Source organism: Eubalaena glacialis, chromosome 3 (genome assembly GCF_028564815.1).
Source record: "Eubalaena glacialis isolate mEubGla1 chromosome 3, mEubGla1.1.hap2.+ XY, whole genome shotgun sequence".
Lineage (NCBI taxonomy): Eukaryota > Metazoa > Chordata > Mammalia > Artiodactyla > Balaenidae > Eubalaena > Eubalaena glacialis.
The window spans coordinates 133749079-133765004 of record NC_083718.1 but is presented as its reverse complement, the minus strand read 5'-3'; the positions used below and the strand labels follow the sequence as shown (position 1 = coordinate 133765004).

The window sequence follows — 15926 nt, the reverse complement described above, 5'->3', positions numbered from 1 at the left end:
AGACTCAGGGATGAAAAACATATCCCTGCCTTGGCTAGCAGAGAAGATGGGCAAATACACCAACAAACTACAACACAGATGGATGTTTTATCAAGAAGAAGGTTTCCTGATAGAAGTGGTACTTGAGTTGAAACTCATGAAAGATGAGTTAGGATTAACCATGTACAGAAGAGGAGAAGGGAGTATCCAGCCGAGAAGGAACATTATGAGCAAAGTACAAAAGGGTTGGACAGCAGTTTGGCATTGCTGGAAAACAAAGTGGATGTGGAAGAGGAGACCAGAGGCTCAGCAGAGACTAGATTGTAGAAAGCCCCATAGACTAAGTTAAGTTGTTTTAACTTTATCCCTAAGGCTATAGGAAAAGATTAAAGATGTTGTGAAGGAAAATAGCATAAACAGATTTTCATTTTATTAACAAAATATTACTCTGACAGCAGATGTGGAGGATGATTAAAGGGCCCAAGACCAGAATCAGGACATGGGTTACTGGGGTAATTCAGATGGGAAATGATGGAGGCATAGATTTAAAACATGGCAGTGATGATGAAGAGAATTGAGAAATACTGGTAGGATTAACAGAATTTAAAGGAAGGTTAGATATATAGAAAGAAGATTAACTCAATCTTTAATTTTTTTCCAAAGTCTTATTAAAAAATATTACTATGTTTTCCCTATTCCCTCCAAATTCTCTTAGTATGACATTTACTTAATTTTGCTTGAATATCTATTTCTATTCTTTACCAGCAGAAGCAGGAGCCTCTCCCACCACCACCACAACAATCAGCAAGTATTTATGGAGCACTTATTACTGAATCATACTTTGTCTAGTCTTATAACAAATTTACATCCCTTTGTTCTAATCCTGAATTTCTATTGGTAGTCTCTGTTTGGTTTAACCCTGTATTTTACATGGCATTGTGGTTTTTTAGTGTATAATCTCTTCTGCCCTTCCTGTGCCATAGTATTTTTGTGCTTATTATTTAAGTTCTCATGTTTTCTATGTATACCTGCAATTTTATTCTTTATTATTTTCTCTAAGTAATTCTGAATAAGTCCTTTTTGTCTATTTCCAAAGCATTTAAAAAGATTTAATATTTCAATTATAAGTTAAATACACTGATAAAAAACCATGATCAGCAACCACTAACTTTCTTTAAGAAATCAGCTAATGACTGTTATTCATTTACTATGGCTCTGGTATACTTATTCCGAAAAGGAAAACACTATACTTCGCTCAAAAAAGTCGTAAAATGAAAATTTTCTACTGCCCTCATATGTGCAAATTATGTTCATTTTATTCCGCAGGCTATATATCTTCAGCAATACCTTCATTTACTTCTAAGTGTAGTAAAATTCAGCTCATATACCAACGTAAGAAATAACTTAGCTAACCAAAAGACAAGTTAATTTTATATGTAGTTTCTATTTATCTCATTTATTTTTTTTTCTAACAGCAATCGCCCCATATTCAACAAATATTTGCAGTTGTTTTCTTCAAGAAGTGTAAAGAAGACTCTCTGCACCACTCAGATTCAAAGACTGACCGAGGGCTTCCCTGGTGGCACAGTGGTTAAGAATCTGCCTGCCAATGCAGGGGACATGGGTTCGAGCCCTGGTCTGGGAAGATCCCACATGCCGCGGAGCAACTAAGCCCGTGTGCCACCACTACTGAGCTCGCGCGTCTGGAGCCTGTGCTCCGCAACGGGAGAGGCCGCGACAGTGAGAGGCCCGCGCACCGCGATGAAGAGTGGCCCCCACTCGCTGCAACTGGAGAAAGCTCTCGCACAGAAACGAAGACCCAACACAGCCAAAAATAAATAAATTAAAAAAAAAAAAAAAAAAAGACTGACCGAAACAGCACATCAAAGAGGAAAAGTTAATAATCAACTGTCAACTAAATGCTACCTTTTCCCATACTGTGCATACCTAGTGTCTTAGGCATCACTCATGTAGATTGCAGTCTGGCAACTTAGACTCGCCATCAAGTTTTTATTGAGCAATTTCTATGTGCTTACCACAGTGCTAGGCTCTGTAGGTACAAAAGCAGAGGTCCTGCCCACAAGGGGCTTACAATATGGTTGAATATTAAAAAAAACAAACAAACTACAAAAGCACTTAAAAATGCATATTGTAAAAATTATTTTTATATAAAAAAGCATTTCAGATAATGACAATAAAATAAAGTCTTAGAACATTAATAAAGAGAGAAACATTTTAATCCATGGGGTAAGCCTAGACATATTTTGAATTAAAATATTTAATAAAAGCCTGGATTAATGAAACACATAAGCACAAATATTTTTTAAGACAGCTGTTAAACATTTAAGCATTCATAGTAATTAATTAAAAGCATATCAAGCAAGGTATATTTTATTCAGATCCTTAAGGTGTCTGAATAATTACAATTATCTTAACAATACACTTCTTTTAAATGTGCTTCCAACTACTGAAGATGTTGAAAAAATTTTTGTTCTCTTAGGTAGCTTATATGGTTTCCTTATAATCTAGTTTTCATTATTTATTTAATTTTTAAAAGTCGTTCTTGTAGACACTAAAAATGTAGACCAATTCAACACTGTCTGAATTTTCATATATTTCGTGGACCAAGGTCCCCTTATAAGATACATATACACATTTACATACAAAAGATAATGACTTTAATTTTCTCCTCCTTCCTTGGGAGAATTTGGATAAATATAACTTCTGATGGAAGCTCAGTCTTCTAACCCTAATATTCCCTGTTTCCTTTCCTTGCCCTGGCTCTGAGATCTCAGCATGGCTTGGCATGCCTCTTCACATTACCCTGTCCCAACCTCTTTTGGGAACAGCATAGCTGGATTTTTTTTGCTTTTGTTTATTTTGTTTCACACTGGGTTGCAGTGGTGCTGAATGAAATCACTGGCTCTGCAATAGAATGTTGGTAGAAGTAGGCAGGAGTTTATTTCTTCCAATGCAAAAGTCATAGGTCTATATGTAGTCAGGAACCAGGTCTATACAGCCCATTTTTTGTGGTGTCAAATACTGTACTAGTGCTATGAGACCCATGAAGAAAATATAAGAAATGTGTCTGTCAACCATGAAATAGAATTTTGTCAAGGGAAAAAGACATGCATAATGAAAATATTTAAGGAATAATACAGTAATTATCGAAATGAGCACTATATAACTTCAGAGCTGGGGAGAGAGGTAAGCAGATAACAAAGACAGAGTAGTCCTCCCTTATTTTCAGGGAATACATTCCAAGACCCTAGTGGATGACTGAAACCACAGATAGTATACCGCATCCTATATATAGTATGTTTTTTCCTATACATAAGTACCTATTTTAAAGTTCAATTTATAAATTAGGTACAGTAAGAGATTAACGATAATAAACAATAGTTATTGTACTAGCTCTTTTTCCTTCTTCACAATTTCAAGAATAGAAGATTTCTTCTTATGTAGATTTTAGCAACCTCAGCATATTTTTTTTTTCTTTCCTTATTAAATCAAGAACTTTCACTTAAAGGAAGCACTTTACACTTAAAGGAAGCACTTTACAATTTCTCTTTATTCGGCATATCCGAATGGCCAAGCATCACTACTCTTGGGCTTTGGGACTATTATTATTATTATTATTTTTGGCCACACCTCGCAGCTTGGGGGATCTTAGATCCCCGACCAGGGATTGAACCCCAGGCTGGTGGCAGAAAGCGCGGAGTCCTAACCACTGGAGCACCAGGGAATTCCCTGGGGCCATTATTAAGTAAAAAGCATATTAAGTGCTTGAACCCAAGCACTGCAAAACCTCAACAGTGGATCTGATAACTGAGTGGGCTACCATGTGACTAATGAGTGGGATACGGGGGACAAAGTGATGATTCACGTCCCAGGTAAGACAGAGCGGAACCCTAGGAGATTTCATCATGCTACTCAGAATGACATGCAATTTAACACTTATGAATTGTTTTTTTCTGGAATTTTCCACTTAATATTTTCAGGCTGCGCTTGACCACTGGTAACTGAAACCACAGATAAGGAGGGGCTTCTGTACTTAAATTGTCCAAGGCCTAAGGACAAGGTGAGATTCGAACATGTGGGAGATGAGTAGGTTTTGTGTGGGCAAAAGTAACCATGAGGTATTAGAATCAAGAAGAATAGCATCCAGGGATTTGTTGTTACATAATGTTGATTCTGTCCATGACATTTCAACCCACACAGTCAGGAAGCCAGTTTATAGTTGAAAGTGAGAACTTGTATTATACAGTTGGAGGTAAGTCTAGATAAAGAATTAATCACAGTTAATACTTATTGAGTACCTATTGTGTTACACTCACTTTATGTACCTTATCACAATAACCCCACAGGTAAGTATTATTGTCTTTAGTTTACAGATTAATTCATTGAGACTAAATGAAATTAATTAACTTTCTCAAGTTCACAGAGCTAATGAGTGGCACAGCCAGATTTAAATCCAAGTTTGATTCCAAAACCCATGCTTTTATTACTAAATCACATTGTCTTATAAATGGAGTATCATTGTAATAAGTCTCACATCCCACTCTGCTGTAGGGAGAACAGTAAACCTGGAATCAAAAAACTTAAACTTGGATCTGAATTCCTACTTATGTTAGCTAAGTGACATTGGGCAAGCCCTCTGTAAACCTTACCCTCTTTTGTAAAAATAAAATAGTAAATAGATGAAGCTAGACAACCATATAGCTGGATGATGGACAGATAGAGAGGTAACAGGAGTGTGGATATTCCTATGATGTTCTGCAAATTCTACTTGCTCAATAAAATATGTTGAATTTAAACCTGAATAAAGGGATTGTGTACAGCATCAGTTTCGTGCCAGTTACATGGTGCTTGAATTTCAATACATATTTAATGAAAATAATTGTAGTTTGCAGCTAATTCACACTGGTTCAACTAGTCAAAAGGAATGATTCAACTATTTTGGTTTCATCTCATTGACAGAAATGACAATGGAGTCACAGTATAGGGTCCTATTGCAAAACTACTGATACCATATTATCGTCTCTTTCCAAGATATCCTCGTAGGTGACAGCATGGCCCTTAGGTGCCTAAAGAAGGGACACTCAATAAATATGTGTTGAATTAAGTGAATGGGGTGAGGGAAAAGAAGGAGGAAGGGAGTGGGAAAGAAAGACAAGAGAAAGAAATGTTCGTTGAATTTATGAGCAGGTAAGGGCACATTAGCTGAGAGATAGTAGAGGACTCAAAGTATTTTTTTAAAGTTCACAGAATTTCTTATTTCAGACAAACTAGACCCTTTTATTTCATAAAAAAGTAACAAAGCTTCATAGTTGATAACTATGTCATTTATTAATTTTGTCTTTTGTATGCCACCCAAGAAGAAGTTGTAAGAAATGCTGAATTGATAGTGGTGGATCGGAGACTGCACCCGGATTTTTTAATGCTCCAACTCAACAGTTCACCCCTTAGCTTCATTATTATTTTCTATGACATTTCAAGACAGCCCTTCGTTGCATCACACCTTTCAGTCTTCAAAGACAGAGAAATAACAATTATGCTGATTCCTGAGTTACTAAATGACACATAACCAGAATACAGACTTAAGGGCTTTTAGTTCCCAGCTTAGCCCAGAAGAACACATCTCCAAAACAGTAATCACACATTTTGCATAAATATCTTTGGTCATGGTACCCTCCTGCCTTCATTTGGCATCCTTTTCTATCTCGTGAAGTTTATGTCTTATTAATTGAATTCTTGCTCTCAGTAAGTTGACTTTTCACTGACAAAAACTTTTACTGATTTTTTCAAACTCATATTGTAAAATCAAAACTACCATAAAATGTAAAGACATCCACATCAGTTGAGATTCACATAAGGGTTTGAGGTTGGGGGAAAACTCCTGAAGGATGGGGTTTTCTTTTTCTCATTTTTTCACCAGTCACCATCTGTGCAATCGTGCCCAGCTTCTTAAATATATGCTCAAAATCCAGTCCCAGAAACCAATTTTTAATACTCAAAGACACGTATTACAGTAATAAACTTGGTCTCAGTGGATATTACTGACAAGAAAAAACATTAAATTTTTTAAAAAGATGAAAAAGAAGAAACAATCCAAATCAAAATATAAAATTCTCCTTCTCGGGTAGGAAGAAATACACAAACTCAGGGAAGCAGGAATTACAATAAAAAGTCCAACTCCGTTCTTTCATTATCTGTTAGAATAAAGAGAAAAAGATATAATAAGCATGGATAGGAATACTTTTGTTTTTGTATGGTGTGAGGACTAAGACGTAAGTGCGAAATATAATGTCTTAGACATCAAAACATTCTTGTTTGAAGTAATTACATCTGTGTTTTGTAAATAAAAGCAATTTAAATAATTCTGGATCTTGGATCATGTAAGCCTCTGGATCATTTAATTATGCTAAGTGTATGCCTTCATTCTGAGCAATTTTTCTGGTTTCCAAGATTGTAATCCAGAAGAATAATCAAATTATAAAACTATATCAATTGTATAAACAGTGAATGGTCAAATAATCTTGCCTTAAAAACAAGCCCTAATTAGTATATAACCACACTCTAAAAGCATCAGGAAGAGTACTGATTGAAAGAGCCATGAAATACAATTTTTCTCCTATCAAACCAACAAAGTATTGTGTGTGTGTCTTAAGATACATACAGTGCTGGTTAGAATAAAGCAAAGTAGAAACTCTCACACATTGCTGAAGAAATTTTAAATCTCTAGTAATTCTTTTTGAAAGCAGACTATAGGCATCTTTCAAGAATATTAAAAATTTATATATTATTTATTCTTTAAAGTATACTTTTGGTAAAAAAATCACAAATATTTTTTTTTTTAATTCTGCATTTCAGTCTTTGGGTAATAGATACAACTCTATTCATCACGGTGCCAAATTTGAACACACATAATGATTAAGTAAACTATAGTATATTCTTTTAATAGGCTATTACATAAATATTAAATTTACTTTAAAAATAATTTGTAAATAATCTGAGGAATGCTTATTTTATGTTAAATGAAGTAAAAAAAAAAGACACAATAATGAGTATATATTATCATAAGTATGTAAAACTAAATCAAGGAAAGTGTAGGGGAAAATGAAGAGAGAAGTACACTAAAATGATGGTGGGTTTTTCTTGAGTAGTGGAAGTAAAGTTTAGTAAGTTGTCTTTCTTTCTAATTTTCTTTATTTCCCAAAGTTTCTATAGAGAGCCTGGCTTATTTGTATAATGAGGGGAAGTATGATAAGATTTACTTTAAAAAATTAAAAGTGGGATTAGCATGAACCTACCAATAATGAGATGGGAGCTGGGTATCTCCCTTCTTTTCCCTTCTTTTGTTTTCCAAGGGATCTGTGTTCATAGCAAAACAGTGCCTGTAATATGTATATTACAGGCAGATATCCAGGGGAAGGATATAAGACCATAAAAGTGAGTTGAGTAAAAACTTTATTGGCCTTGTGATTTTTGAGGTATGTTCCAGAAGCAACCAGCTTATTCTTATCCTTTGGGCATTGTTGCACAGTATTTATTGAAAAACACATTTAGATCTTGCCCTGAAGAACAGAAGTGATTATCTCTCAGTTACTGCCACTATGGGAGAACAAATGGTCAAAGAAATTGAGCTGCTTGAATGTCCACATCTCTCATAACAACTTATATTGAGTAGAGGAGCTATTGTACCCAGCTGTACCCAGGGAATGAAATAAAATGAACATGCTGACTTGCCATTAAAAATGAAGAGTTCAACTTATTTGAAAAGACATATGCTATCTTTGAAAATAAATTAAAACTTTTTACATGCTCTCATTAAAACAAAAAAGATCACACAATGCAATGATACACAGAAGACTATTCATTCAGTTAACCCTACAGTCAGTAACAAGAATATTGAAAGGAAATGTTTGAGGGAGGAAACTAATGCTCGAAATTTAGTCTGACCAAACGTGCATCACATTTGGCATTATGTTCTGCTTTCTGCAATGTTCATTCATTGAAATAGCTGTTTTATACAAAACAGACATAATCGAAAGGGCAAGTAAGAGTGTGCTAAACATATGGTGAACATGCTGAGTTCTGGTGCCTAAGCAAAACAGGGGTCACTTAGCTTTAAAATACTCCTGGAAGGATGGGATTAACATGTACACAATACTACGTACGAAATAGATAACCAATAAGGACCTACTGTATAGCACAGGGAACTATACTCAGTATTTTGTAATAACCTATAAGGGAAAAGAATTTGAAAACGAATATATATATATATATATTATATATATAATATATATATGTATGTATAATATATATGTATATATATATATAAAATATATATATGTATATAATATATATATGTATGAATTTCTGTGCTGTAGACCTGAAAATAACATGACATTGTAAATCACCTATACTTTAATTTAAAAAAAATTTAAGAAATACTCCTGGAGACTGTTCTTACTATGAAAAGTAAGTGATGTGCAGGCTCTTTCACTACATGGAGTTGGTCAGTTCCAAGAGCAGCCTGGAGCCAGTCTCAGAAAGTTCTTAATTGGAGGAAATGTAAGTGAAGTTGTAAAAAACAACAGTAGCTCCTTGGGGAATCTAGTCCTCCTTAATCAGATGTGTGTGCTTAGTTTGCATTTTAATTCTTAGAGATATTCTGCCTTTGTAACATGAACTCGGATCACAACAGAGAGATGGGGGAGGGCTAAGCTGTAGATCCAGACCGCTTCTACATCTCACCTTTCCAAGTGGTCACTCCACGTCAAGGTTGAGGAGCACTGGTGGGGTAAAGAGGTGGAGCTGGAGGCATAGTTGTTTGTGTGGTGCCTGATCTGTGAACAGACAGAGGGTTTCAGTGGATGAATTATTGATTATGACTCTTTTCATCAGATGACACTTCCCGGAACATCTTTTAAAAAACAGCAGAGCTCCAATCCATACATCAATGCCCATCGGTTATGACCGAGTAAACAAAGATGTTTTAGATATTATCTCCCCGAAACTGTCCCATTCCTGCCTCTGTGCTTTGACCCACATTCTATTTCTTCGCACACTGATACACCAGACATTACTTGAGAGCAGAAATCGGGTCTAATGTGACTTCGGGAGCCCTAGAGCATTTATCACAGCATTTGTTAAATGCCGAATGAAAGCTCACTGACTTCAAATGATCTTTATAGGTAAATCTAATTCTACCACTCTCCAGCTTTCAGTGGCTTCCTGTTGCTCTTAGGGTACAGATCAAAATTCTTAACATTATCTGCTTGATCTAGCCTCTGGCTGCAACTCCAGCTTTGCTTTGAACCTTTTGCTACCGTGTGCTCAGGCCACACTAGCCGTCCAGGAACGTCACAAACAAGGTCATCCTCCTCCCTACCTCAGGGCCTTTGCACTTGAAGCTTCCCCTACCCAGAGTGCTCTTCCGTTCCCTCATCACCTGGCTGACTACTACTTGTCCTTCCGGTCTTAACTTGGAAAATCACTTCCTCAGAGAATACCCTGTTGACTAGGACTGGTCTCCCACTGTGTGACCCACTATTTTCTTTTCAAGAATTCATTGTAGTTTGTAACGACTAGTTATTTGTGTGATTATTTGTTTAACACGAGTTGTTATCTCTAGGCTACAAGCTTCATGAGGGCAGAAACCATGCCTGGTTTAGCTTATCACTGCATCTCCAACAGCTACCACAGTGCCTGGCACATAGGTGACGGTCGGTAAGTATTTGTGGCCTGAATGAACAATGCTGCATAATTTGCCCTGAGGCCCGTCCCTCAACAGCATTCTACAAATAATCGCTTAAATTCATTCAATGCAATAAAATATTGAAATATACACATTTCGACAAAGTTGAAATACATAAATAGAAAATATACCTGAAAAATGTTTCCTTTTTATACATTTCTTAATAATTCTCTTACAAGAACTAGCAAAATGAAACGAAATTCTTATAAGAAATTGTTACAAGAAAGAACAAAAAGAAATTGAATTCAATGTATCCTTAGTCAGTCTTTTTTATCAGATTGCTAGAGTCCTTTTTTTCTCAAGAGTATAGCTAAGATCATCTTAAATAGCATGTCCAACCCAAGTGGCATGACATTATATAAAATGTCCAGACAGACATGTGGTTCTCCAGTTCTTGACTGTGTTAAGCAAATAGACAATTTTTTGTTTTAGGAAGGCAGTGTTATTTGAAGGACAATAAAATGACATGTCTTCATTGCAACAAAAAAATATAATTTGGCCAATATCTATTTCAGAGCAAACAGAAGATGTTCAGTGACACTTTTTATAGAAACATGGTGGATCTGGAAGAGTGGTCAGAGTCGAGGTCAAAGTAGAAAAGAAAAACAAAACAGGTTTTCCTCTTCATTCTCTGAGACTTTCAGAATCCCCTGTGTGCCCCTGTATGAGAAGACCCTTCATCTGTTAAAGAGCAATCTGGTTAGATTGGGTCCCTTCACTAGAGGACCGCTAAGTTTCTCTTCCTGCTGTCATGCTGCTTAGGTTCTCATTTAGAGGACTGCTTTAACTAAGTAAATACACTTGGGATTGCATTATTTGTTGGCTCAACTTTAAGAGCAAATATAACAGTAGGCATTTGGGTATCATATGCCTGTCCAATGTCAAGTAGCAGGAAAAGAAGGAACTAAAGAGAAATGAGGCACTGCAAGGTAATAGGTGAAGAGCCGTGAGTTCTGAAGCATGGTATGGCGCCCTGTTCCACCCCCTAAACCACCCCCTGGTGGAACCCATCTTCCTTATGGACATTCTCCGTGATTCACTCCGCCATTCACATTACAAAATTTTGCTTCACGGTCACAACTAATTCTGCAGCTTACTCTGCCCCTGCATTTCATGCCAATTTTCTCTCCTGCATGTCTCTTTTATTTCACTCCTTCTCTCCAGTCTTCACGTCATTGTTCAGAGTCTCACCCTCATTCTTTTTGTCCAGTGTATCAATCTGAACTATATGAAATTCACATTTTTGTTGGATCAGAAATGGTTGGATATTGGATATTATATCTGATTTAACCTAATAACGGCCTTCTAACTAACTAGTGTTTCTGACTGGAGTCTTTCTTTTCTCTAACACATCCTTCATATTGTTTCCAAGGCAAACCTTGGCAAATTCTAAACATCTTTGAAGGTTCCCCATTGCTACAGCATAAAATTCTGGAGTACCTAAGGTGCACCACTGAGTGGTTCCAACCTCCACCTCTGGGTTTATCTCCTGCTTCTCCTCTTCGTGTGACCCTTGATTCAATCCTGTAAACTACTCACACTTCCGGAAACCTGCCAATGCTCTTTTACACCTAATTACTATGGAGTTTGCTATTCCCTTTCTAAAATGCCTCTCCCTACTTCTGTCCAGAATCAATTGTACTTTTCCTCCAAGATCCAGTCTTTTGTTTTCTTGGAAAAGTATCTTTCCTTCTATCATATTTCCATGGCATCGTATACATTATTCAAGATGCAATTATCTCATTATATTGTCCTGGATTGGCCAAAACGTTCGTTTGGGTTTTTCTGTAACATCTTACAGAAAAACCCGAACAAACTTTTTGGCAAACCCAATACTTATGAGTGTGTCGGTTTCTCACTTTCTGATTCATAGCAGGAGCCCAATAAATGTTTGTGAGTAAAACAGCATTCTAAGAAATGATTGGCTCTCCTCAGTGGTCAACATTATGAGGCCAAGGACTAACCAAATCTTTTGGCACACATAAGAACCTACTAGGTAGAAATCACTTTATCAGGCATGATGATATGTTCATATTTTAAGTTTCTTTTGACTCTAGAAATGTGTAGTCTCTGTATGTCTCATATAATACTTGAGAATATCCATGGTTACATTTCACCTAACTATATATCTACTCTAACTCACTGCACTGGGATGAAAGCACTTAGACACTCAGTGCACTTTTTTGAATGAATAAATGAATGAATCAATGAATAATAAGTAAGGACTGTCTTGTGCTGAGTATTCCCAGAGGCAGACCCTGAGCCAAGGGCTTGTATGCAAGTGACTTATTAAGGATGTACTCCCAGGAGAAACAGTAAGGGAGTGGGAAAGTAGGACAGAGAAGGAGAAGAAGCCATGATGTGGTGAGATTTTAGGTAATTCCAGTCTCAGTCTGAAGCTTTGGGAAACTCTGGAGTGTAAACTACACTTCAGAGTTTATCCCATCTCTAGACAAAGGGTCTGGGCTTTCCTACTCCCATACCCATAAGTCATTGCTGCTTTGGGGAGGAGTAAGACCCGTAGGTTATGCTGGTTCTGCCTGTGGGCGAGCCTCTGAAGGTACTGGTGTGAACAGTTAGCAGCAAAACAAGCGGAAGCCGGGGATGGGTATAGAACTGGTGTACGGGATCCGATAGGTTCTGCGCAGGGATCCAGTCATGTGGGACACACTCCAAGCAAATATTTGGCAAGTTAAGTTTAGCTGGTAGTGGAGGAGACTGCCCATGTGTGTAGATTGGGGAGCTCTGCTCAGCGGGGTGTCCTGTTGAAAATAATCTCCTTCACTCCTGCTACTGATGCCTGGACTCCCTTTAGCTAGGGATAAAACTTCTTAATCTATATTGAGAAGCAATACTTAAAAGGGAATTACCTTGGGTAGAAGGGAGAAAAGGTAGAAATATTTATGTCAGGCAATGCCAAACTCTTTTACGTTTAATCCATTTAATGCTTTACCCCTTTAAGACACTGAATTTCATCCACATCAAAGTATGAGTCTTTCCTGAGAGTGTAGGATGTACAGGCGCTAATGGGCCTCTCTTAGACATCTTAGCTCTTATCACCATGAAGACACTGTCCAGCTCAAAATAAGTCCTCTTCCTCTTGTTTTAGCTAAGCTTATAGCTTTGTGTGTTCTTCCCAAATTACCAAATATGTATAATACCCAAGCTGCTAGCGAAGCTGGTCCTCTCTCTGGATATGAGAACCCAAAGATTTTCAGTTAAAGCAGCTTCATTTACTCAGCCTTCTTACAGGATATTTTTAAAGATTCCTGTTAAGATAGAAAAGACTGTGTGTGTGTGTGTGTGTGTGTGTGTGTGTGTGTGTGACCTTCACTTTGCATTTGACTCTTGGACCAAATTATTTTCCTGTGGCAATTGTGATAAAAAGATTGATGTATGAGTGGCCACTCCAGTCACCTGAACACAACCCAGTTGTTGGGTCTGCTGCCATGGCTTGTGGGTGGACCCTGGCTGTTAGTGGCTTGGCTGAGGATGCCGGATGCCTGTGTTCCTGGAGCCACCCTGCCTCTGTCTGGTGAACCCTGCGTTAGTCTGTCTGCGAGGTTCCTTTCAGAACGACCCAGCTGCACCACAGAGTGCGGACTACTCTTCAGCATGTTGCTTCAGTTCCCTCTGTTTACTTCGCATCATCTCACTAATTTCTCCCCATCCACTGTTTGATCCTGAACAGCGGAGGTGTATGGTCTGATCTATTGTCTTCAGGATTTCAATGCCAGACGTGTAATATATTATAAAGGCTAGCTGAATTCCTGAGGAACACAGAGAAAACTATTTGATGATTACTTACCTTCCAGCACCTCTAACTACCTGTGTCCTTGTTATAGATCACCCTGCGCCTATAGCTAACCCTCCCTCTTCCAACTTTCTGTTCACTGGCTCTATTCCACTGCCTTCAAAAGTCATAGGCTTCCCTTATCTTGGGAAATAAAATACACACAAACACCTGTTCTTGACTGCGTGTCCCTTCCCCTTTCTGTAAGTGTGGTCCCATCTCTCGCTCCCTTTACCACCAGCTTCTCTACATGATATATCCGCTGCTCTTATTTCCTCTCCCTTCAACTCCCTCCTAAAAGACAGCCCCAAATTATAAAGTTCTTTCCCTTTGTCAGGCACTGTTCTAAACATTTGACAAGTGTTCATTCTTTGAAGTTTGCACTACTATCATCTCTCCACTTGACAGATGAGGAAACTGAGGAAAAGAAAGGTAAAATAACTTGTCCAGGGTCACCCACAGGTAAGTGGCAGAGCTTGGATTCAAATGCAGACAGTCTGGTCCCAGAATACATGCTAACTACACTCTACACTTCTTCTATAATTGGATTTCATCCCAGTGACAGTAAAACCAGTCTCTTGGAAACTTTGGAATTTACTATCATCTCTGGTATTGTAGTACTTGAGCTAGATACACCTATGCTGCATACTAAGACCTAATATTTACAAGATTGTCCTCTTTTTATACAAGTATAATGAAACTTCATTAATTTTGAATGAACAAATCATTCTGATGAGGGCTGAACTAAATGTTTTATTTTCATGATGTATAAAAAGGGGTTAATTGGGGACTTTCCCGGTGGCGCAGTGGGTAAGAATCTGCCTGCCAATGCAGGGGACACGGGTTCGAGCCCTGGTCCGGGAAGACCTCACATGCTGCAGAGCAACTAAGCCTGTGAGCCACAACTGCTGAGCCCATGTGCCACAACTACCGAAGCCCGTGCGCCTAGAGCCCATGCTCCGCAACAAGAGAAGACCACGCACTGCAACAAAGAGTAGCTCCCGCTCACCACAACTAGAGAAAGCCCGCACTCAGCAACGAAGACCCAACGCAGCCAAAAATAAATAAATAAAATAAATAATTCTTTTTAAAAGAATTAAAAGGAATAAATAATTTAAATAAATAATAATAATAAATAATTTAAATTTTAAAAGAATAAATAATTCTTTTAAAAAGGGGTTAATTGATCAAAGAAATAAGTAAAATAAGTAGGGGCAGAATTTGACCTACTCCAGGAGAAAAAATATAGATAATTTTAGAATATTGAAATGCAAATATGTGACAAAGTTATTTTTTATAACTAAAAAGTAGAGCTAGCTAGCTTGCAGCAAAGTCTTGTCTGGAATTCAGCCTCCTTATTTCTGTTCCATCATAAGGCCCCATAATCAATCTATAGACTAGATTCACTTGTAAACACCCCCAGAGTATAACAGTTATTCAGCAAACACTTGTTTCATAAAAAAAGAAAGAGGTGGATAACTGAGCAGTGTGAAAAACTAAAATGTGACCTGGCCAATTATACTAGTCAGTGAACCCCACAAGGACAGAGATTTTTATCTGTTTTTGTTCACTGATGCACCCCCAGGGACTAGACCAGAGCCTGCCACAATGCAGCTTAATTACTGTTTAATGTTTAAATGAATGATTTCTATGTGTTTTTACATAGAGTGCCTGCAAGTGGGTGGATATTGTTTCCATTTTATGGATGAAAAAAAAAAATGAAAACTCAACAAAGTTAAGTAACTTGCTCAAGTCTAGACCTAGATCCAGGACTAGAAACTAGGCCTTTTGCTCCTAGCTCATTACTTAACAGTAAAAATATTGCTTTCTGATTTTTAAAAAATCAGTTAATTGTTCTATATAAGGGATAAAGATAGATATGGAAGCTTCAGCAACATTCTAAGGAAATGCGTACCGCTGGTGCATTACCTACTGTCCTTATGCACTTGCTGGTCTCGGAGTGAGGCATCGCTTCTACTCTGGGTCCTCCTATTCCACACTATCAAGAAGAAGAAACAGTTTTGCTTCTTACTCTTGAAAGCTTTCCTTCCCTTCATCTTTCTCTTCTCAGAGAAATGAAAGAGGTAGGTGCAGCGCCTTTTTTCTAATGATGGTCTTCATGCTCTCCCTGAGACTCTGAGCAGCTAAGGCTACATAAAGGCTCTAATGTCTGACAATCTCCTCCTCGGTAGAATTTCATCTTCGGGTTTTTACAGCCTTACCGTCCAAAAATATTACACTGAAACTCGGCTATGTGACCTCCAATGCTTCTGTTTTAACCTAGTCTTTTAAAGGCATTCTGCCTTTTTCTCCTTCTAAAACATTAAAATGTGTTCTAAAGAGAACAGACCTTAAATGTAATTCACACTGGTTTCCTCACAATAGTACAGA

General features: G+C 37.5%; 1 protein-coding gene across 2 annotated transcripts in view; it reads right to left on the bottom strand.

Moving 5' to 3' along the window:
- Positions 1–1969: 1969 nt before the first annotated feature.
- The window catches only part of PTGER3 (prostaglandin E receptor 3), an 83269-nt gene continuing 69312 nt past the window's right edge, over positions 1970–15926 (bottom strand). For both annotated transcript variants that reach the window (XM_061184024.1, XM_061184023.1), the window contains 2 exons: positions 8740–8831; positions 1970–6191 (listed from right to left, as the gene is read on the bottom strand). In XM_061184024.1, the coding sequence (XP_061040007.1) occupies positions 6188–6191; positions 8740–8831 (96 nt within the window). In that variant the 3' untranslated portion in view covers positions 1970–6187. The remainder of the gene's footprint in view (positions 6192–8739; positions 8832–15926) is intronic.